Raw genomic sequence first — 23,511 nt, forward strand, 5'->3', positions numbered from 1 at the left:
CTCTAGTTAATTACTTTAGTCCTGGAACAGCTTTAAGAAGTAAAATATAGACACAAGCATTGTCATCTATTGTAATGAGAATGTATGAAAACGAAGAGAAAGATGACAAATCTTGAACAACACTTAAGAACTTAGGAGGGGTTAGTTATGCCTGGCTGGAGCCAGAGAGGGTCTGGCTTTTAAAACAACAACCATCTGCAACCTATTATAATCTATGGGATATGTAAATATCAAGCATACATACAGCACTTGGGTCTCTATGCCCAGTACTCAGCTGACTAGATTACCCAACACCTCTGTGCAATTAAACAATGTGCTTATTCTGCACATATGCATATGTATGATAAATATAGCTTTAATAAAAAAGAAAACACACAAGGGTGACATGACACAAGCATGAATATGCATATATATTATTGGCTATGACAACTTAAGAGTCACGCACAGATTAGCTTTCATTTAACTGCCAGTTGTTTTCTTTCTCCTGAACACAAGTTAGGGTGACAATAGGGTCATGTATATATACACAGGGACAGAGATCTCAGACTCTTCCTCATCAGCTCTCTTATGGTTCCTTTGGTTCATCCTTGTCTTTCATGGGACAAGGAGAAGTATTGAAGCATTTGTATTTATCACCCTCCCCCAGCAGTCTGTCTTCCAAGAAGTACAAGTAAGATTTCTGTCTCTCCCCCACTGAACCCTGACTCCCGCAGTCTTGCTACTATTATGTTTATCACATTGGGACGGGAGCAGAAAGCAGGAGGTAGTTTCTGGCATCTCACCACACTACAGCGTTTAGAGCATGCCAAACAAAACATTTGCCCCTGAAACGTGGGCACATCACCAGAGCAGAACAAAGAATGGAAAAGTAAACAGGATTCTACTACTTATACAATAAAAAACTCTTCCTAAGCCAGTTGAAATAACCATTGGTAGAAATGAGAAATATCATGCACAAAAACAACTACAGGGTTATTCTCTTAAAGTAAAACATCTGCCAACTGTTCTGGCTGGAAGTTGCCCCTATCAGTTAAATTACTAGCTGACAGGGCAATCTTAAGCACTTTTAAGCCCACTATCAGCACCATTGGAAAACTTAGAAGCCATCATGTAAATAATGAGAAACAGAGTCAATAGTGGATCTATGTGCAGCCACTTCTGAAGGCACATCCTGGTCATGAGAAGAATGGGACATGGCGTGAATCTGGGAAGCACAAAACTGCCACTCAGCTTCACAGTCCTTATGTCATCAGTCATCAAACATGAAAGCTTTGTAAGAGTCCCTTTGTAAGCTAATACCAATTATCTATTCTGGGCCAGGGTGGAGAGGCAGAGGCTGGATGCAGGCTTCTGAACAGATGTGCTATCTCTGACAATCTGAACCTATTTCACGTCTTTTCAGCCTTTCTTCTACTGTTGGTGTACATTTTTGAAAGACAAGCAGGTAAAGATGTTTATATCATATTATTTAAACTGACTGATGGTGATGTGAGAAAGAGGATTTACAGCTGGATTTCAACCTTCTTAGATTTTTTAAAATTTAGAGATGATTAATAAGATGTTCAAAATCTGAACTTAGCTTTGAAATGCTCATAGCTTTAGAGCAACCCATATGATCACATTGATTATTTGCAATTTAAAATGAACAATTTTTCTAGTGATTTTACATCTGTGCAGCTTGCAGCATTCAGATTTGCAGCTGGCCAGGTGGCCACTGTTTGTCCTTGCTTACAGTATGTTATCTTACTTGGATTACATATTTGCCATTACATATTTACACTCACTGTATTCACTTAGATTGTCGCACTAGACACCAGTGTATGAAAACTAAAAATCATTCAAAAAGAGTAGCAGAGAACATCAACACAAAAACTGCAGATAAGGTAAATTATAAATTCTCTTTATATTCTGTGCTATTAATAATATTGAGGGCTTCCTTTTTTTATACAGGACAGATTTGTTATTTTTTACAGGCTAGGTAATATGAATGCACTGCTAAGATGACTCAGGCTGCAATCCTAAAAACACTTTCCTAGCAGCAAGCCCCATTGAATAGACGGGAGTTGGATTCTAACCTGCTTAAGATGTCACTGTTAGTATTCTGAACATCACTGAAATTATCCTCCCAGTTTTCCAGAGTAAAGTTCCAAGCAGGTGCATGTTTTTTTTGTTTTCAGTTTTCTAAAGAAACCTGTTTATGATAGCCCTTGTTGTGACTAGCTGTTTGAAATTCTCAGCAACAGTAGAAGATTAAAAAGATTTGGGCATTGCTTTTATAGACTAAACATCTTAGTAACAATTAGAAAAACAAGAGAAATGCTGTCATATTTCTTTGTCCTGTATATATTTTAAATTCTGATTTTAGTCAGAAGCCCAGTTATTCTTTGTAACTATTTATCATGGAATTATATTATATATGTGCACACTTCTCTTTCAGCATGAGAAATTCAACACATTACTAATTGGAAATTTCTTTAATATAGTCTCTCTTTCATGTAATTCTGATTTGTGAACTTATTTCAGTGAAGACTTATTTTAAAATAGCTGCTTTGATTGTACACAGGGCTTGTACTCATTGTTATAGTTTTGTGGAGAAAATGAAGACTATCAGATCTCTTATCATATCTGAGAAAAAATCTGTAACAGTCACTGAGCTTTCACCAAATACGTCATAGAGCAAGTTGGGAGTGCAGCAGAGAGGTTAACAGGCTGTTTGGGGTGGCTGATATGCCCGTTTTACCAACCTACCACCACATATCCTCTTTTAGAGGTCACTCATACTTAGAATATGTGATTTCACAATACCATCTACTCAAAACACTCCTCGAGGAAAACAATATCCCTGTGACCAAAAAAAAAATCAAGCAAAAAATATAAAGAGGGCTTCTGTGGATACACTCAGCTATTACTTAACACTATTCTGCTATTGAATGCAACTCTGTCCACTTACAGTTTAGTGAATATTCCAGAGCTGTTGAGAGAAAGCAACATCTGACCACCAATAATGACAAAGGGGAAACCAGTTGATTCAGCTGCTGTATGTCTGTAAATAGATGTGCAAAGGAATGCTTAGTAATGTAGGAATTATGCCACACTACCCTTTCATCACCTAGACATTTTGGAGGTACAAATTTAAAGCAACTCTGCATAAGGAAACTGAGACTACAATTTGGCCATTCATTCCTTTCCCATATTGCCATTACTCTTCTTCCCCTCTTATTCTTGCTTATAATTGCTGCTGTTCATTCTCCTTTGTTGCATGTGCTTTAACAAGGAAGAGAGACCTGCATACTATTGTATGACTGCCTTAGGCTTCTGACGTGGACAGTTACAAATTGAGAGTGTGACACTTGTGGCTTCCTGTGCGGTTGATTTTAGAGCTGATATCCAAAACGAAATGTAAAACAAAGGCAAGTGATCTGCAGTATCTTTCTCCCTTTCCAGCACACCCCACTCATTGCCAATTTGAATGTTTTTCATTTTAGCTTAATTCCAGCATTGCACTGAACACTGTATTAACTTAAAAATAGCTGATGTTTTGACTATGTACATCAATTCAGCTTAGATTATGCTATTAGGCTCAAAACTGAAAGAATGATAAACTTCTTTGATTTTTTTAAAGAATGGTGGGGATGATAAGTAGTAATAAGAGAACCATGAGAACAGAATCTCTGATATGAAAAAGCCAGGAGCAAGTATCAACTATTAAAAGAGAGAACTGTCAAAAATATGTGAGGAGGGTACACAGAAATGGAAATTTTATAATGGATACAACATAACAGAACCATCACTTTTGTATCCTAGGGGACTAAAGGTAGTGTATTTTATGTATGCCATTATATTCTCTCAACAAGCCTAGGAGGTAGGTTAGAATGAAAAGCAATGGGGTCATGGTAATCATACAGCTGAGTCTTCATGGCTCTTGGGGTAAGGGACTCCAAACTGCATTAATTCAACCTACATCTCGACACCTGAAAACGACTGTATGAGCAGAACTCAAGTTTTGGAAGGCCTTTATCTTTATGTGTGTGTGTGGACTAGTGCAAAATTCCAGACCCATGGCACCAGCTAAATGACCAGCTCAATGGCCCTGCAACCTTGCAGAATCAGGATGGTATTAGCAGGCAAGATAGACTATTGTCTCCAATACAAGGTAATGCATGTATCAGAATACATCAATACAAATATCCTAGCTACTTGTGTTTATGACATCCCCAAGGCCCCAAGGCCTTTTTAACAGATACAGACCATAACTCCTCCCATAATATCCTAGATCAAACCATTGTTTTACATGCATTCCAATAGCCTACCTTTAACAAAAATTAATGGATGACTCAGAGGAAGTGTGCAGGAAGCAGAGGCACTACAGACTGATTCATCCACCTCCTGTTATTCAGTCCAGTATCAGGGATATCCTGAACATTAATGATATTGATTTAAAAAATACAATTTACTGGAAGCTGCATAATTTTTCTTAACTGAATTATACTACTACTGTTCAAAGATTGGTTTGGTGACAAATTCTTCAGGTTAACTTCCCTTAATGCAACGGTCTTCTGTAACTCATCAACTTTATTCTGAGCCCCTTAATTCCAGTGAGAAGTCTCCCAAAGAACTTTTTGTCATATAACAGTACTGTACTCAAGTTTCCCACATTGATGCAAGTAGCAGACTGACTATCTGAAAATCAGTCGTGTGACTCAGTGTAGGTTGGGGGGAAATTTTCCACATATTTTGCATAATAAATTGCACACTTTAGATGATGGCTGAACGTGATGTGAGACTTTATTTGATCTTTGTTGATGAAATAGTGATGCAGTTCCAGCGGCAGCGCTTCACAACAGACCCACTACACAATACACCCACGTTACCAAAATGAAGACTGACGGCAGAACAACTACCCTATAGGGCATAGAGAGAGATTTCAATAGAAATCAGTCCACCGACTTTTTGTGTTTGAAACCATCAGCATCGTCAGGCTGGGTACGGCAATGGATGCTCTTAACCTCAAAACGCACCTCAGGCGGCAGAAAAGATGACACCAGTTAAACTGCCACTCAACCCCGCCCGCGCGAACTCGCAGTCGAAGGCAGCGCTTAACTGAACGCAGCGACGTGTTGCGCCTCGACGGCTTCCATGCGGGCCGTTTGGGCTCCCACAGCTCTGAACGCGATCGAACAAATCTCGAACAAACCGGAAGAAGTGAGGAGCCCCGCGTCCCTCAAGTCTCTATGGTTTTTTGCTCCACTACAGGGCGAGGGTGGGTGGAGCTTGCTGATGTTCCGCCTAGACAAGTCGAAAGTCTCTCTCCTCCTTTCGGCCCTGCCAATTGATACTTTGTGTAAGGAGCCCTCCCTTACTTAACTGGGAAAGAAACGAAGTGTAGCGCAGAGAGAAGCAGGATGCAGTTAAAAAATTTCGGGTCAGGAAAAGGGGCAAAGAACCCTCCCCGTTTCACTGGAGACTAAAGGAGGTTTAGGGCGGCTTGCTCAGTGCTATTGAAGCTCTCTTCCCGCCCGCCGTCCATATTGAAATGCTAAAGTAAACGAGAACCGCAAAGCCAGGCGTGTGCCTGAGAGCGAGAACAGGCGGGCCGACGAAAGTCCGGAGACTGGCCGGTAACTTCCAACTACTCAGCCCGCCCGCCCGCCTCCGAAAGGGGGGTTGGGAAGAGAAGAACGAAGGGAGAAAAAACTTTTATGCATCGGTTGACAATGAGGCTGCCGTCCGGCCAGTGCGTGGCTCGAGAAGCGGGACAAGCGAGGAGGAGCCCCGCGTGGAAGCCGCGACGCGGGTGAGCGAGAGACAGGAGAAGGAGGGGACGAGCTGGAGGGACACGACCGACTGAGTGGCTCTCCCGGCCAGGCTGCCTGGCTCTCGGTCCCTTTTGCTCACGGGCGGGTGCCTCGCTGGAAACCGACCCTGCCCGTCTTGCCTGGCCGACAGGGAGCTTTCTGACTTTCTTCACACCCTTGGCAGCGGGCGCCCCCCCCCCCCCGCAGCCGCAGCTGCCCCCCTCGTCACTCCAAGCTTCCGTTTACACGCGGAGCCGCACGCAGAACTCCTTCCTCGCCCAGAACTTCATTTCCCGCCCCCTTCCCCGTTCATTTCCCGGATTTCTGGAATCCTTCGGCTCGCCCACTTCTGCCCAGCGGCCGAGCCCCGGGCTTGGCTTCCAGCGCGCCTCCGGTCCGCGTTGCGCCCCCACCCAGCCTTCGCCCGGACTCCATGTGCTTAAAGCGACGCCTCTGGCAGCTCTCCCTGGCGCTCCTGGGGGGAAAACCTGCCCACCCCGAACCCCCTCGCCTTCCAGAAGCCGCAACACACCACCACCCCTTCCCTTCCCCAAATCTTGTTTTCTTCTTTGAACCTTGTGGCGTTATGATCGCTTGCATCGCTCTCCGAGTTTCCTGCTGGAACAGAAAAGGGTGTTGTGGCTCCTGCGTTGTAAAGTTTTAAAAGATTAAAGTGAGATGAAGCCCGGGATGTTTTCTCTCTTCTTTTGGACCTGCTTGAGGAAACGGGGAACGGACCAGAGAGGAACCGAGGTCTTCCTAAAACCTTTTCTTTTGTGGGATTGCCAGTTGTTTTGAATTAGCAAGAAAGCAGGGGAAGAAATATTCAGAACGGTGATACTGGAACTCCGGTTTGTGTGGATATAAGAAGAGCTGAGAGAAAGTTCGTGAGGTTCTAGAACGATTTCCCATTCTTTTCTTGGATCTCTGTAAACGGAGAAATAGAGTAATAGGATGACATCACGTGTGGACCCCAGGATCAAACAAGCCTTACGGAAAAAACCATCAGAAAGAACTCAAGAGGTATATCATCTTCTTGCTTCGTGTTTCTCTATTTAGTGATCTCTCATGCAAGAGCCTTTTAATGTAGCTATTACTTCCATGTAAGAAACTGTGTGGAACCCACTTGGGAAACCACAAATTTCAATTTTCCTTTGCTTTTATCATGTTCCAAGCCTCTTTTGGTAACAAGCTTCTGTGACAAGCCTCTGGGAGTCAAATAGACATGTGTACCCTTCTTGTGCCCATGAGCTTTTCTTCACAGAAGGGCTAACATGTAGTGAATTTTCTTGTATGATTCAACCCTTATCCAGACTAATCCAGACTAATTTGACAGCAGAATTTTGTCCTAGTGCAGCTGTTGACCCCCCCCTGAAATATATTCCCTCTTATTCATTGTCTTACAAGCATAATGGCCTTCTGTGAAGTTAACATACTAGCCATTTAAGATTTCTATTTCCTGAGCTAAGAAAGATTTAGAATAACCTTTAGCATGCCTGTAACATTAGACAGAGGTGTATCACTTAGAGTTAAATTATGCTTGTTTTCCCCGGTCATGGAAAAACTCATTGTTTTAGCTAAAGCTAAAATCATAGTTTAAAACATAAGTAGAATGTGAGTATAACATTTCTTCTGAGCAGGTAAGTTGAAATCTGTAAGTTTAATAATGCAACCCTGTGCAGTATTTTTCCATTGAAGTCCATAGGTTTAGGATTAACTCTGCATAGGATTGCACTGTCATTCCACTGGTTTGGGCTGAAAAACGATTAGCTGGGAACTAGAATTACTTGATGATGTGTTGCTTACATAAGACCAGTGTTAATGGGGTTTTGTGTTTGCTGCCTGAGAACGTTTTTGTTATTGCATGGATTCTCTTGAATCATATTTACTTTCCAAGTAATGATTGCACGTGAAAGAGAAAATGAGAGCAGTTTGAAGAGAGAGAACCATGTTCAGTTTTCTGTGTATGAGATAGTGAAGTATCTACTTGCTGTTGGTGTTTCAGTTACAGAAGATCCCAGGAACATGGTCTTCTTTACAAAATACATTAAAATTACTAACCTTTGTTAGGTAATTACTAACAAATTACTAAGCTTTGTTCTGTGCCTTATTTTAATACCTTTCTCACTGTTTCTGCTTTTGTACTTTTTAATATTCTGATCTTGGAGAGCTTCTGCCTGAAATGTTGAACATCTGCTATCATAGCCTCACTCTCTGATATTTTGTGTTTGGTTCCCCCTGAATGAATGTGGTTGTGGGATTATGTGGCTGTGGGGTGCTTTTATTTTCAAATATGTCTGTTTTATTGCATTTTCTTCTTAAATTCTTATATTCCCTAAGCTTTGTTAATACCTTGTCTGAACTCCTGAAAATTGGTGTGACAACTGAAGCAACCATATTTGTATAGAAACAGCATATGTAAATGAATTTGCTGCCTCAGTGCGACTGATTTTAGTAGTTGGTTTCTTCATGCTAGATGCATGAATGTTTTGTCAAAACTGAGAATGCCCTCCTAATAATTTAAAAAATACAAAGCTGTTTGTTTATTTAAAATATTTCTGTGCCATATTTCTACCCAAATGACAGTGAACATCAAGGCATTAAAACTTCTAAAACAACACTTAAAAAGTATATGGAAATTTTAAAACATATAGACACACAGAAACACAACACACATCAGGGAGAAGAGCCAGTAAGAGTTTCCTGGGGCACACCGAACAAAACAAAAACGTCTTCGGCTACTGGCAGAAGACAATGACAGAAGGAGACAGAGGAATCTTCCTTGGAAGGGAGTTCCAAAGTTTCAGTGCCATGACCAAGAAGGCCTTCTGTCTTGGGTTACCACCTGTCTAGCCTCAGACAGCAGGTGCACTTGAAACAAGGCCTTCAAAGATAACTGGAGATAATGAGTAGGTTCATGTGGGAGAAAGCGGTCCTTAAGGTATGCTGACCCTGAATGATACAGGGCTTTAAAATCAATACCAGCACCGTGAATTGGGCCTGGAAGCAAATTGGGAGTTAAATGGTTTCTGTGACCCACTCCAGACAACATTCTAGCCACAACATTCTGTACCAAGTGGAGCTTCCAGACCATCTTTAAGGGCAATCCCATGTAGAATTAATTGCAGTAATCTAAACTAGATGTTACTAGGACATGGCAAGATCTTTCCTGCCCAGGAATGGTGCAGCTGGCTCTCCAGCCAGAACTAATGGAAGGCACCCCTGGCCACTTCTGCTTCTTGTTTATTCAACAGGAGGAGAGGGTACAGCAGTGCCTCCAGGCTACAAACCTGCTTCTTTAAGTAGAGTGCCACCAATCTAGAACAGGAGATATCCCCATTACTGAGTCAAACCTTCCCCACACCAGTAGTAGCACTTCCATTTTGTTGGGATTAAGTTTGATCTTGTTAGTCCTCATCCATCTCAGAACTGCTTTGAGGTACCTATTCATGGTTTACACCACCTCCCTAGGATTTTCCTTAAAGTGTGAGATAGAACTGTGCCTCCCAATTCCAACTCCCAAAGGTGGTCTAGAAGGATATGATTCATGGTATCAGAAGACCTTAAAAGGTCCAGGAGAATTAAAAGTGTCATAGCTTCCCTGTCCATCTCTCGATGCAGGTTATCCATCAAGATGCCCATTTCTGTTTCAGTCCCATGACCATTCCTGAAATCAGATTGGAATCCAATCCATCAATCTCCCCCGCCCCTCCTGCAAATTTCAGCAGCCTGGAGGGGCAAGGATCAAGCAAGCCTGTGGGAGGTCTCAGACTTCCAAGAATCCTGTAATTTTTAGCTCCTATAATAGAAGATCCAAAGAGTTCAGCAATTAAAATAGCCCCAATCTACTGGAGAGTATTGACTGGAATGTAAAACAGCAATAAAACCCTTGTATGCTTTTGTACAAACCAGTGAGGATGACCAGTTTCTATCTAGCTTTAGGAAGAATATCTTTCAGTGTGTTGCCACTAATTACTGTTGGGTAGTCATTTTGTGCGTTTGTGGATCCATGTGCACTTTGAAACTACAATTAGGCTGGAGAAATTCAAAAGGGTAATTCAAAGCTGGAAAAATATCAGGAACTTGGATGCACAAATATAAATATTGTGCTAGAGCAGCATTCAGCATTGTGCAGAGCTGGGGTTGTCATGAACCCTAGGGAAGGCTTATGTGGAAATAACGGGCTGATATCCAGCGCAGAATAATTTTTTCATGCCTATGAAGTAATAAGTAAGAATCAAACCCCAAACTCAGCCATTATTCAGCTACAGTGATCACTCTAAGCAAAAAGATAAACAGTTTCTTCAGCAACTTCACTTAAAGCTCATGTATTCAGCTGGACAATAGTTTGATAAATTCCTGTTGAAATAGAAGTGTTCTGTATATGAAGTAGTAATTAAAATATTTTTCCTTATAGGGCTCTTCTGTTATGAAGTACACAGTGTTAAAACAGAGGTTAAAATCTGAAACCCCATCTTACTTTTTTCTTTGCTTCTAAAACCGAGTCAGGATGACTCTTCCGTGCTCAGATGGCTAATGGCTTAAGATTTCTTTGCCATTATTTTTTCCCCCAGCTGAGACAGTTAGTTAGTTAATGTGCAGTAAGAGGAAATAAGCAGTTTCACAAATAGCTGGGGTTCATTGAGAATATGTATAGATGCATTTATATTCCATACATGCCAGCACACCTGCCTATAATACTTGCATAATATTGCTGCAACATTGCATAAGATCATGTTTTCTGTTGTTTTGTGGGTGAAGCTGCTATGATGTATCTTAAGTAGTTAGGTGATGGCAAAGAAAGTTATATAGATATAAATTTTACATATGCAGTTTATTCTTAGCCTGTACAATATAGCTAGGAAAGGTACTGTTCCTAGAAATGTAAAATTAGTGGAAAAAATTAGAAACCCTGAAGGGGGGAGTTAGGGAGAGAACTTTTTTATCTAGACTTATTGGAAAAATGAACTACATGGAGTGCCTTATCAATCTTACTTTACCATTTCAAAAACATGCCACATATATAAATTTGCTCATAAAACACTTCTGTTTGGCATTTTAATTTTATATATTTATTTATTTTTTAATTAGACTTATAGTCTGCAATGCAGGCTCAGAGCGGATCACAAGCCAATTAAAACACAATACAATATACAATAAATAACATACAGCTAAAAGCAATTTAAAACTGGCAGCAAAATTTAACCAGACAGCGGATTTCACAGTTCTGCAAGATCACTGGGTCTATGGAGGCTAATACACAACAAGCTGAAAACCATTATGGGGGGGGGGTCTTCCTCCCCCTCGGTAGGAGGCTGAGAGGAGGCTCGCCCGCCTCAGCCACCAAAAGCCTGGCGGAACATCTCTGTCATACAGGTCTGGCGGAATGCTAAAAGATCCCACTGGGCCTGAGTTGTCTCAGAGAGTTCCACCTGGTTGGGGCCAGGGCTGAGAAGGCCCAGGCCCTGGTCAAGGCAGGATGGATCTTCTTGGGGCAGGGGATCTCCAGAAGATCTTTCCCTTCTAACAACATCAACATCATTCAAGTTATATACCGCCCTTCAGGACAACTTAATGCCCACGCAGAGCGGTAATGACAGAGTATGTCATTATTATCCCCACAACTAAACACCCTGTGAGGTGGTTGGGGCTGAGCGAAGTACTCTCTGGGGTATATAGGGTAAGAGGTATTCCAGAAGGTATGCTGGTCCCAGTCTGCTAAGGACCTTAAAGGTCAAGACCAGCACCTTGAACCTGATTCAGAACTCCACTGGGAGCCAGTGCAGCTGGTGCAAGACAGGTGTCATATGGGCCTGGAACAGCGTCCCGGTCAAGAGCCACGCTGCTGCATTCTGGACCAGCTATAATCTCTGGAGCAGGTCCAAGGGCAGCCCAACACAGAGCGAGTTACAGTACCTCCAGCCTGGAGGTGACCATTGCATGGATCACTGTCACAAGGTTGCAGGGTAAGAGGTAGAGGGCAAGCTGCCTGATTTGGCAAAGATAGTAAAACACCGATCTGGTAACCACCATGATCTGGGCTTCCATAGACAAGGAGGCATCCAAGACCACACCCAGGCTCCTCACCGTTGAAGTGGGCATGAGCAGTGCCCCATCAAGAGATAGGAGCCAGATCCCTGAACTTGATAGCCCAAGGCCCAGGTACAGGACCTCTGCCTTTGTTGGATTCAGCTTCAGTCTGCCCTGCTTTAACCATCCAGTCACAGCCTCCAAAGCCCTGGCCAGATCATCTGGGGCAGTATCTGGTTGGCCATCCATCAACAGATAAAGTTGGGTGTCATCTGCATATTGATGACATCCCAGCCCCAAACTCCACACCAGCTGGGCAAGGGGGCGCATATAGATGTTGAACAACATCAGGGAGAGTATTGCCCCCTGAGGGACACCACGCACCAAAGGGTGGCATGGCAATAACTGCTCCCCTAGCGCCACCCTCTATCCCCAACCATGAAGAAAAGAGACTAGCCACTGTAAGGCCGTCCCACAAATCCCCACATCGGCGAGGCGGTGGGCCAAAAGCTCATAGTCAACTGTGTCAAACACTCTGGTAAGATCCAATAAAAACCAACTGCGCTGACCTGCCTCGATCCAGCTGCCTGCGGAGATTGTCTGTGAGGGCGACCAGGGTTGTCTCCGTCCCATGGTCAGGGTGGAAGCCGGACTGAAATGAATCCAGGACCGAGGAATTCTTCAGGAATACCTGGAGCTGTTTTGAAATTAATTTCATATATATTTAGTGTTAGAGAGAAAACAAGCTGCTACATCCTAAATACATCTTAGATTTTGCCTCTTGCCAAAATAAGAATAAAAGCTGAAACTAGAAAGCATTAACATTGTAATAAACAAAATGGGAAGTTTTATTATCTGCTCTTTAAAAATAACAGTGGGCTGACTCCAAGGACCCACACAGCTAGTACTGTGCACGTAAGAAGCTTTGGAATTGTGTTTCTTGAAAGGCTTTTTTTCCCTCCTTATGGCACACCTTGTCCACAGCTGATGAGAGTTTTGAAAGCATGGGATTCTCCTGTTCAGAGGGGTGGGGCGGGGTGAGGAAAAGATCCCAACAGGCAAGCTCTTGAGCATACCTTAAGAAGTTGTTTTGATTTGGGCCAATACCTGGTTCTTTGTGTTACTGTGCAGGAGTGTATTTTTAGATATTAAAATTCTGTTTATAAAAGAATGTAGATATTAAGTACATGTAGATATTAAACATTTATAACAACATTAAACTCTTTTATAATACCATCTTCCTCTTGCTACACAGGCTGCAGTCCTTTGCATGCATATCTGGAAGTAAGCCCTGTTTAACTCTGTGAGACGTGCTTCTGAAGAAATTTGACTAGGATTGTACTGTCTCTTACTACAGAAGGAAGTAGCAGCTAGTATCTTCAATCTGTATTTTGTTAGTTTATATCACTCTGTCAAAAAAAAATCATTGACAGTACCAGGATAACTGAGGTTTATTTCTTTATCCAGAATCAGCAAATGATTCTGCATTTTTCTGATTTGAAGGTTTAGAAAAATATGTCTCTAGTACTGTATATGTTAGTTTGTTCAGGTGTAATTTAAAATATTGTTCAGTTTTTCGCTTGATACAAAAGATAAATGGATATGAAGCAAGTAAGGAACAAGAAAAGCTAGTGGTGTACAAAGGTCTTGTCACCATCTTGCAGGAGCAATGAGCTTGGCAGACATCCAAATTGTACTCCTGTACCAGATATTTCAAGGTGTTCTGTAACTTTTGAAAGGACTTGTCCAACATTGACCTAAAAGTACTTTTATTCTTGGGATCTAAAATATTTACCCCAGTGTGAGTTGACTGTAACAATATTATTTTAAAATTCTGTTTTAAAACAGTGAATTGATTTATATCAAGTGTGTTTATCTAGTGTTGTGAGTGTGAGACAGGATTGGGATTTTATTGATGTGCTTGGTGGCCAGGGATACCTTTCACCATCTTTGGGCACTGAACTAAATCTTTATTTGGGAAAATGTTTGCTCTAAATGGGAGGCTTTGGGAAAAGATAGAACTTAGCCGACATGAACAAAGGTTTTTTCCTTGCCACTTGACTGGTAATCCATCTCTGTTTAAAGTAATGTTATTTTTGGGCATCACTCAGCCATAAATATACACCGTTAATGAAATATCTTGGAAACATATTAACTGCTTTTCCACACAGTTAAAAATTAATATACTCAAAATCTTTGCTTGGAGGCGATAGCAATATGAGACATAGAACTCTTGAGATTGTCTTGGGAAGATTGGGATATTGCTTGAAGCTCCAGTGCACATAAAGTTTCTTTTTTAAAATGACTGCAAATCACTCATTTGTAATTCCAGGACAGCTCCAGCACACCTTAAGGGTGGTTACCCAAGGGTTTCACCTAGGGATCCCAAAGTGCCTGTCCATTTCTGGCAGCACCTGAATATTCTGGATTTGGGTCACCTTGCAAACTGTTCTTGCCTCATCCTGTTTGATATTTAGAAACCACGTGTGAATGACTGTTGCTTCTAAGCGAGAAACAATACAAATTAGCAAAATCAAAAAGAGTCCAGTAGCACCTTTAAGACTAACCAATTTTATTGTAGCATAAGCTTTCGAGAATCAAGTTCTCTTCGTCAGATGCCTGATACAGATACTGTATACTGATGCAGTATCTGTATCAGGCATCTGACGAAGAGAACTTGATTCTCGAAAGCTTATGCTACAATAAAATTGGTTAGTCTTAAAGGTGCTACTGGACTCTTTTTGATTTTGCTACCACAGACTAACACGGCTAACTCCTCTGCATCTAAATTAGTTTGTAGTATGTTTGTATGTTTGTAGACGGAAATGCATTCTTTTTTAAAAGGAGGTGTGCTCACAATTTTAGTGCAAGTTATTGTTTCGGCTCATGAAGTAGATTTTTGGCTCACAGCACTACAAAGCTTAGAGGTGACGTTGGTGGTGAGTCAGCTGTTCCCCTTCCTGGGCAGGAAAGATCTTACCAGTGTGGTACATGCTCTTGTATCATCTAGATTAGATTACTGCGGTGTGCTGTACAGGGGGCTGCTTTTGAAGACTGGAAGCTACAGTTACTGAATGCGGGACCAGAATGTTGATTGTGGAGTGGGTCCTAGGGACCATATCACTCCAGTCTTGTTTTATCGATGCTGGCTCCCAGTTTGCTTCCAGACCCAATTCAGGGTGCTGGAATTTATCTTTAAAGCCCTATATGGTTTAGGGTCAGTCTACCCCCTTCTCTCGCATGAACCTACCTTTTAGGAGCCTTTGCTTCCACTGCCCCTGCCATATGATGCTAGATAGGTGGCAACCCAAGAAAGGAGCTTTTTGGTTGTGGTGCCAAAACTTTGAAACTTCCTCCTTAGGGAAATTTGGCAGAAATTTGAACATGCATACTATTAATTACTATACCAATGAGCAGCACAATCCTGAGGGAAGTTGTGATGGAGGTGGTCAAGCACCAGTGTAATAGCAGTGCTGCTGGTTGGCTCCCTATGCACATTTCCAGTAGGAAAAAACAGCATGCAATTGGCAGTCCACAGAGTGAGTGTGCCAGAGTCCATAGCAATCCTGGCAGCACCCTCAAATCAGGCAGCAGTGCCTGATGTCCCTCTGAGTGGTGCACACAGGTGCAGCTGACCACTACCCCTCAATACCATTTTCCTCCATGGAAATTCCTGCCTATATGCAACCATCGTTGCTCCAAACTCCTCATACCCTTCCCCTGAAAAAGATATCATGAAGAAAGAGGCCAGGCTTGAACCTATAGCCCTCATCATACCCTATACTAGCATCCTAGCCAGCCACTGGTCCAAGAAGGCAGATGCAAAAGAGGCATACTGTTACTTATTAGGCACCCTGCTGTAGCCCTGATGTGACCACCAGCCATATGCAGCTGGGCAAAGAACATAGCAAAGAGGCATGGCTTAGTGTAAGGACACAAGAATAGCATAATCAGGGCTCTGGGTTCAGTTCCCGCATAGGGAGATGCCATAACCAGGCAAAAATGTTGAAGCTGGCATTTTGCTCCCAGAAACCATGAAACCAGGAACCCAGCTGATGGGTTGCTATGTGTGATAGACAGGACAGGCTCCAACCCAGCCCTTTCTGAGAGACAGCCAATTGAGCAAGTGGAATGCTGGGTCAATGCGAATTTGTGTCTGTTGGAGGAATAGGAGGCTCTTGGGGAGCTGCTGAAAGAGAAGAGTTTTTATTCAGGAAGGTGGTAGAGATGTTTATGAGTTTAAGATCCGTTCACTCTTATGTTCCATTTTGTAAATTTTTTTTGTTTTGTTTAATTCTGGCTTGAAATTGTTGGCTGAGGAAAAATCTCTCTCTCTCTCTCTCTCTCTCTCTCTCTCTCTCACACACACACACACACACACACACACACACACACACACACACACACACACACACACGAGAGCCTCTGGAAGAGAAGAGAGGAAACCCTGTCAGGATTTGGGTCAGGGCTTTCTGCCTGCTGTAGTGGAGGCTAGGGAGGCGGTGTGTGGTGGACTCCCAGCCGTTACCTACCTGGGTGGCAAGAAGTGTGAAAGACTTATGTGTGGGGGGATCTACCCACTGTTGTCATACCTGCTGTTGTCATACTGTGGACATCCACCATTTTGGCTTAGACATCCCTGCACAATTCCTCCATGCTGCACCCTTGTGTCCTGTCTAGCCTGACCCCCCCCCCCATGTCCCTGCACTGTCAACCTGTATGGCTCATCAGATTCCAGTAGTGCTATGGGAGGAATGTGAGACCCAGAGGCATTTCTCCCTGCTAGAGCAGACACATCTCTTGGACCATCCACCTGCCTGCTTCCTGTGCAAACTTTACACAGAAGCCAGCAGAGTATGGGAATAGGGTGGGGGCTACATCAGTCTGTTGCAGCTATCTACCACATATCTGAAGAGATGAGCTGCAATGCATGAAAGCTTACAGGGACCTACATGTCACATTTTTAAAAGTGCTACTGGATTTGTGTTATATTTTGCAGCTCAACCAAGCAGAGGTCCAGTGGCAGCTTGATGACTGATGACTTTGATCCCATCATGAGATTCCTTGGGTCAGAGCTCACTCCCTTGGATGTGTATGTGTTGGGACCATTCTGGGGAGCCCTATGGGAAAATCAAAGGAGGAGGGGGAGGAGGAATTGGATCAGATAGTGGCATAGCATGAGTGGATGGGGTAGGAGAGGCCAGGAAGCTGGTGCCATCTGATCAATAACAAACAAGGACAGAATAATAACTCCAGACTTTATTGAATAGCAGCAGGGTATAGGAATGAAATATCTGGCAGGGTGTAGGAATGAGATATCCAGTATGGCCTCTGTGCCTTTGAGAGCTGCTCTGAGAAGCCGTGGGGAGATGGGGCAAGCCATTTCAGTCACAACATGCCTGCGAGCAGCGTGGACTTGCTGAACGAATGGACTTCCTGGAAGGATGGCTGCCTGAACCAGGATGCTGCAGAAGCTGACACAATTTATCCCACCTGACTTTAAATAAAGAAAACATATAATTCTTGTACCTTTCGTGAACAATGTTTACTTTTTTTTCCAGACCCGTGGGACTGAAACGGGAACCCCCCAATCACTCTTTCTCCCTCTACTTACACCTGCATAAATGAATGCTTCCATTTCCAATCAGGGTTCAGCTGTTAAAAGTTCAGTTGTCTTTCTTAGCCCAAGATTAGAACAGTAAAAGTTTGAATTCCTCTAAAGAGTCTCTGGAGCCAATCAGGTCAAACTTCATGTTTAACAGAATGTCTTTGCATTTTTTATTGTATGCTCTTTCCAGGCAGAATACATTGTAGGGTTACTCTTTAGTACTATGATTTACTCTCTACTGAGGCTGGATAATATAGTTGTCTTGCAGGGCCTTTGAGGAGGAGGCATCAAAAATATAAGGTTGTTTCCAAATAACTCTATCCAGTATTCTGAGCAGGGATGATAAACACATTTTTGAATAAATACTTTTGACAACCTCTTATAAAATTCAGTTGCTGCTTGATTATTGAATACTAATACTGTTTGTAATATGCAGATGTATGGTTATTGATGCTGCTAATCACTATATGTTATTATGAGATAGCGACTTTACCATAGTGGTTGCTTTATTTGTCTTTTTACACCTAGTAAGACATCTTATTTGTATAGAAGGACTATTATAATTCAGGGTTTTTTGCTCATCATACTTAGAAGAACATGTTAATACAAGATAACGTACTAAAATTGGTGCATATTAATATATAAATGTGATCTGGTGACTGTATGAAGAACCATTGATGAATTTCAGCAAAGAGTGACTTTTTTTTGCAGTGAATAACTAAAATAATTAATAATTTAATTCGTAAAAAAAAGACCAGGAAAATATTTCAGGTAAATTTCACATACAGATCATTGCTTCAAATTAAGATGTGATTAGTTCTGCGAAACTTGGTTAGAATTACATTATTATTGGTATTAGTAAATTATCCTTTAGCCTTTTATAACATAGGAGCCATTAAGATAGGTATGCTGCTGTGGGTCCCAGTTTGCTCAACTATAATTCAAGCTTTAAAGTCTTGATAGTACAAATTGTTTTAAAAAAAATTCTGCAGGAACAAGTTGTTCGTTTTCTGGTAGCATTCCAGTGCTTAATTGTGTAATATGCAGAACTTATAAACTAACATGTAGGCTCTTGTTTAAACAGATGGAATACTTCATGTATGTGTGAGTTAAATTACCTCCAGAGTGATCACACTGATTATCACTCAACACTCGTCCTCAGCTTTTTTGTAATGGTTGTCCACTTAAGCTACTGAACAACTAGAATTAATTGTCTTTATGTAGAGATGCTTTGGGCTATCTGTTCTATAATCTCAGGATGTTATGGGGACTTTTTAGGAAGTTGGGCAATAAGCCAATGGCCATTTGTGGAAAATCTTTTAAAATGTAACTGTTTACAATATACACGGGCAAAAAATCTGCAATTACTTGAACTTCACTTGGATCTGATTCAATAAAACAGAAAAACAGGTCTAAAGTGAGAGATTCACTGAGCTAATGTGTTCTTTGACTTGGCAATTATTGAAGTGATACACAGCTTAATAGTACAATTGCCAGCATCTTTGCTACATTGCATAATATTTTCATAATACTCAAAATGAGATTTGAAAGGAAAACAGGAACAATTATGCCATACCAATAGGAGAAATTTGAAATGTCTTTTTTAAAATCGCAGCAATTTCTTCTTACTAGCTATTTTATTTCAAACCTCAAAAATGTTTCTCTCTTTACTGCTCGCTGTCACTCGCAGTGATTGGAGGGAACCACCAGAGTCCTGTGAACTTGTTCTGTTTTTGAAAATTTCTATCCTAATATCATACCTTCTTTCCATTTGAACAAGATGCACCCTACTATTTCAGGGAAGCTTAGAGGTATGCAGTTCATTTGGTGAATGAAAGACCTGGGAACACATATTGATCTACCATAAACTTTAGAACTTTGCAATATTATGCCTAATGTTTCTTTCAGGAGTACTGGTCATAACATCTTTAGAACAATAAAATATATAACATAGTATTTTCATTTTCAGTTAATCACGTTTTCTGCAAACTTATCTAAGAATATATAAATGTCAGCTGTACATTTAAAAATACGGTTGGGCACAATCCATAAGGAATATTTCCAGTATTTGTATGGTAGAGGTTATGCAAAATGGCACATTGAAATGTCCTAGGTTTTTTTAAAACACCTTTTCCCGTTTATTTTGCTGTTTAAAATATCCTTTCTATTACATTTTTTCTTTAAAGGGTTAATTTTTTCTGTGCTTTAAAGTAGTGGAGAAATACTAATGAAATAGTTCTCACATTGCAGCTTTTTTCTGCTTATGTCATTATTATAAATTCTCCTTTAATACACAAGTACGTACCATGTACTCACATTCTCCCAATGATGGACACTGTAAAAATGGCTGTAATAAAATTCCTGTTGACAGCATAACAAAGGGCCTGTTGTGCTGTTGCACAGCTGAGCCAAACAGAGGAAAACATCTGCTTCTTGTTTCAGAAATAACTAGCGTTTTGAAGTAGAGTTTTTCATGCTTTTAATAATTTTCTTAAATCTCTTAGGTGCACTTATGGGTGCAAAAATTGATTATTTGCATTAAGCCTTTATTTGTTTCCTTTATGACATATGCCAATTAAACAACTTTTAATTTACTGTATCCTTGTTGCAAAAAAAGTATGTGAGTATATTGTCTCTCCAGGTAATTTCAGGAAATTACAAATGAGAGGTTCAAAATCAGGATGAAAATGTACAATTGAATTCTGTTTTTTCTGTAATGTAAATTGAAAACTTGTCTAAATTTCAGGTAAAGATATTTGCATATGTTATCCCTTATATTCTGTTTTGTTGGGACCAAACTCTGCCTTGCTGCGTCTCATTTTAGTTTCCATGAAAAGTCAGTTGGCAACCCGAACCAGTGAGTCACACTGTCCTGATATCCTTTGGAATTGCTACACAAGGGATGTTCCTATTTTTCTCCTTGGCTTTAGGCCTTCTATATTGCTTTTTATGCATTTCATTATAAGTGGAGTAGGCGTAACATCTGGAATTGACCTGAAAGCAGAACTTTTTGAAGTCATGATGCAGAATTTTGAAACTTATCCTTGAAATGTCTCTGGCAAAATATGTTTTTATATATTAGTAGTTGTGAACCTGTAGCACGTGTTAACTTTTACGTTATGAAGAATATCATATGTTGTTTTCCTATTTCCTATCCATAACTTGTGCATAGGCATGTAACGAGTCAGTTCCCGTGTCTAAAACCAAGTTTCAACTTGCCAAGAGAAAGATGGATCTCTCTCCGGGGAAGCAGAAAGCAGTTAGTCTTTAGACCTGTCAAACAGATAAGTTCTTTGAACCAGCTGTTTATCAGTACATTTATTTATATAGGGTTCAATATTGCTTTGCAACTCCTTATCAAACACACAGACACTAATCTAGAGTTTATTTCACTTTATTGAAAATACACTCTTTATAACCTACTGAATATGTTATGTGTATTATGTAGATTAAGAAAACTGTTGACAGATCACTTGGGTGTTATTTAGCTGGTATAGTTAAAGTGATCTTTGATGCATAGTTATTCAATAGGTCAGCCAATGACTGATAGGAAGCCAGACATTGACAGGTCATAACATTGCTTGATCTTAGCATAACTTAGTTAGATACAGATTGATGTTGCAACAAGAGAGAGAATCTTCCTGTTTAGAAGAAACTTAACAGCCTATTTTGTCTGTCATGGTTTTACAGAAACACTTGAAAACATTCAGGCTGTACCTGCAGTACGAGACATTAACACAGCCTCCCTTTATCCCATCTCTGTTAACATACAGACTTTTCACACTTCATGCAGTATGGTTGTTGTCAATCAGGCAAACTCAGGGTTTCTTTTGAGGACAGACTTAGTAATATGAGGCCACAGAATGTGTGGCTGTATTAAAAGGTCAGATTTTATGAGGATGAAATTTCTTCTAATTATCTGAACAATCGTATAATGCATGCTGTCAACATATCCTAATGCGAGCCCTTCATATGTTGAATTGATATAATGTCCTAAGCAAGGTTTATTTTTGTCAGTCTTGACAAAGTAACAATACCAAATTTTGGTGCATCCTACATTTGAGCAGTACCTTGAAGAGAATTTAAATTAACCCCTTAGTTTCATATTCTCTTAGTGTACGGCACACCTTTAATGTTCTGTACGTCCAGAGAAACTGATTTTACTTCTCTTACCATCAAGTTCTGTTGCTCAACTCTTACAGTAAGTAAACACTTCCTGATACTCACATTTTGATCTGCTTTGCTCTATTCTGCAGTCCCTGTTTATCATTCCTGATAAGCTGCTTTAGATCTCTCTCTCTTTTGTTAAAAACAAAACAAAATACATTGTCTTGCTCTCCTCAAGCTCATATTCTCTTACCTCCAGTCATTTGTTATAAACTAGGTTTTGCTAGACTTGTTCAGTCCTAAGAAGAGTATAGCCTTCCAAGTCCATTGAAGTCAGTGGGCTAGGAAAGGTATGACTCAGTTTAGGATTACACTGCTTGTTTCACAAACCATTATTTCCACTTAGGATTTATTTAGGAAAATGTTGTGGAGTTATTTGTGAACTTCTTTGAACTGCTAAGCATGATATATTAACTTCTCTTACTATATTTTCTCTTTCTCAGTAGATTTGAAAATCACTTGCACTCTTTGTAAATACATTTCACTCTTTAAAATGGAGAAGCAGATAAAAGAGAGTAAGCTCCTCTACTTCAAAAGTAATTAAATTTAGCATGTAAGAACGCATTCAAGAATTTTGGCACACAAAATTAGAGAACGTTGCAAAGGAAGTTGTTGCATCTAATCTTTTACCATTAGATATTTAATCATACAATATTTTCTTTCTTGTTTAGAAAAATGTATAGCATAGTTTGCTTGACTTGGGGGAACGGGATGTTATATTGCCTCATTCAGTTTTTGAAATATTTGTAAGGAAGCAGTTAGAACTAACTGCAGGCACATATCTCAGCATGCATAGTGCTGAGAGCCAAGGGCTTCTATGCTGTTGCTGCATATTATTTGTCTGCCCATACTTGCATCAATAAAAGTGTTCAAATATTTTCTGTCCACTCCCTGTGCCGTTCTTCTCCAGAATGCAAGTAAGATGCTATTTGTCATGGCCCTTCACCAGTTCCAAGTTCATGTTAGGCTTTTAAGCATTTAGTAACTGTCACATTCCCCTTGTCCCACAAGAAGGCTGGAGTGGAGATCAAGAGCAAAACACTCAATACTGGGAGGTGAATCAAAAAGTCAGTCCTGCAGAGTAAGATGCCTGCAGGTTGAGTTTCACAAAAGCAATTCATGCAACGTTCAAAAAATTCTGTAAACAAATTCCTTTAATTCATTCATTAGGGCCTCAGTGTCATGCTCTCCCAGAGGTTTCTGTAAGATTATTTTGGATATTTTTTCCATCTAGAAAATCCCATAGCAGATGCTTGGTTTTGCAGTTTTCCAAACTGTAAATTTGTGTCTGCAGAGCAGCAAAAATTTAAATCGAATCCACCCTGTGCAGAACACTGCAGCTCGCCTATTATTGGGGGCTAGGAGGAGTATGAATATTACTTCCATTTTGCAATCACTCCATTGATTACCTACCAGTTACCAGGCTCAAATCAAGGAAATGACTATAGCACATTCAAATCTCTTCATGGCCTTGGTCCATCATATCTACGGGACTGCCTTTCTTCCTACGTTCTGTCATGGCAGGTTTGCTCATGTGAACAGGGCCTTCTGTGGGTACCAGCTGCTGCTCATACACATCCATCCTCTGTGATGGGGCCCACATGACAGAATGGTCTGCCTGAAGAGATCAGGAAAGCTCTTGCTCTCCTGGTTTTCTGCAGATTGTGCAAAACTGAATTATTCAGGAGGGCTTTCTTAAATAGGTAATGAGGCTGTACTGTAAGTAAGTGGTTTAAAGAGATGCTTCAATAAAGGGATAGTAAGGAACCATTCATGTGATAGACCAAAAACTCTGCTACTGTTGTTATAAGTATGATCTTACTGGGTAGTTCCTATGTTATTTAATATGTCAGTCTTTAGTATTGCTTGTGCTCTGTTTCAGCTTTTCTTCGGCTCTGTATTGGATTTCTG

At 40.8% G+C, this 23,511-nt stretch overlaps 1 protein-coding gene across 1 annotated transcript in view; it reads left to right on the plus strand.

Moving 5' to 3' along the window:
- The first annotated feature begins 6,060 nt into the window (after positions 1-6,060).
- RAPGEF6 (Rap guanine nucleotide exchange factor 6) overlaps positions 6,061-23,511 on the plus strand; it is a 235,473-nt gene continuing 218,022 nt past the window's right edge. Inside the window, exon 1 of the mRNA XM_054979018.1 lies at positions 6,061-6,818. Within this exon, the coding sequence (XP_054834993.1) occupies positions 6,750-6,818 (69 nt within the window). The 5' untranslated portion in view covers positions 6,061-6,749. The remainder of the gene's footprint in view (positions 6,819-23,511) is intronic.

Source organism: Eublepharis macularius, chromosome 4 (genome assembly GCF_028583425.1).
Source record: "Eublepharis macularius isolate TG4126 chromosome 4, MPM_Emac_v1.0, whole genome shotgun sequence".
NCBI lineage: Eukaryota > Metazoa > Chordata > Lepidosauria > Squamata > Eublepharidae > Eublepharis > Eublepharis macularius.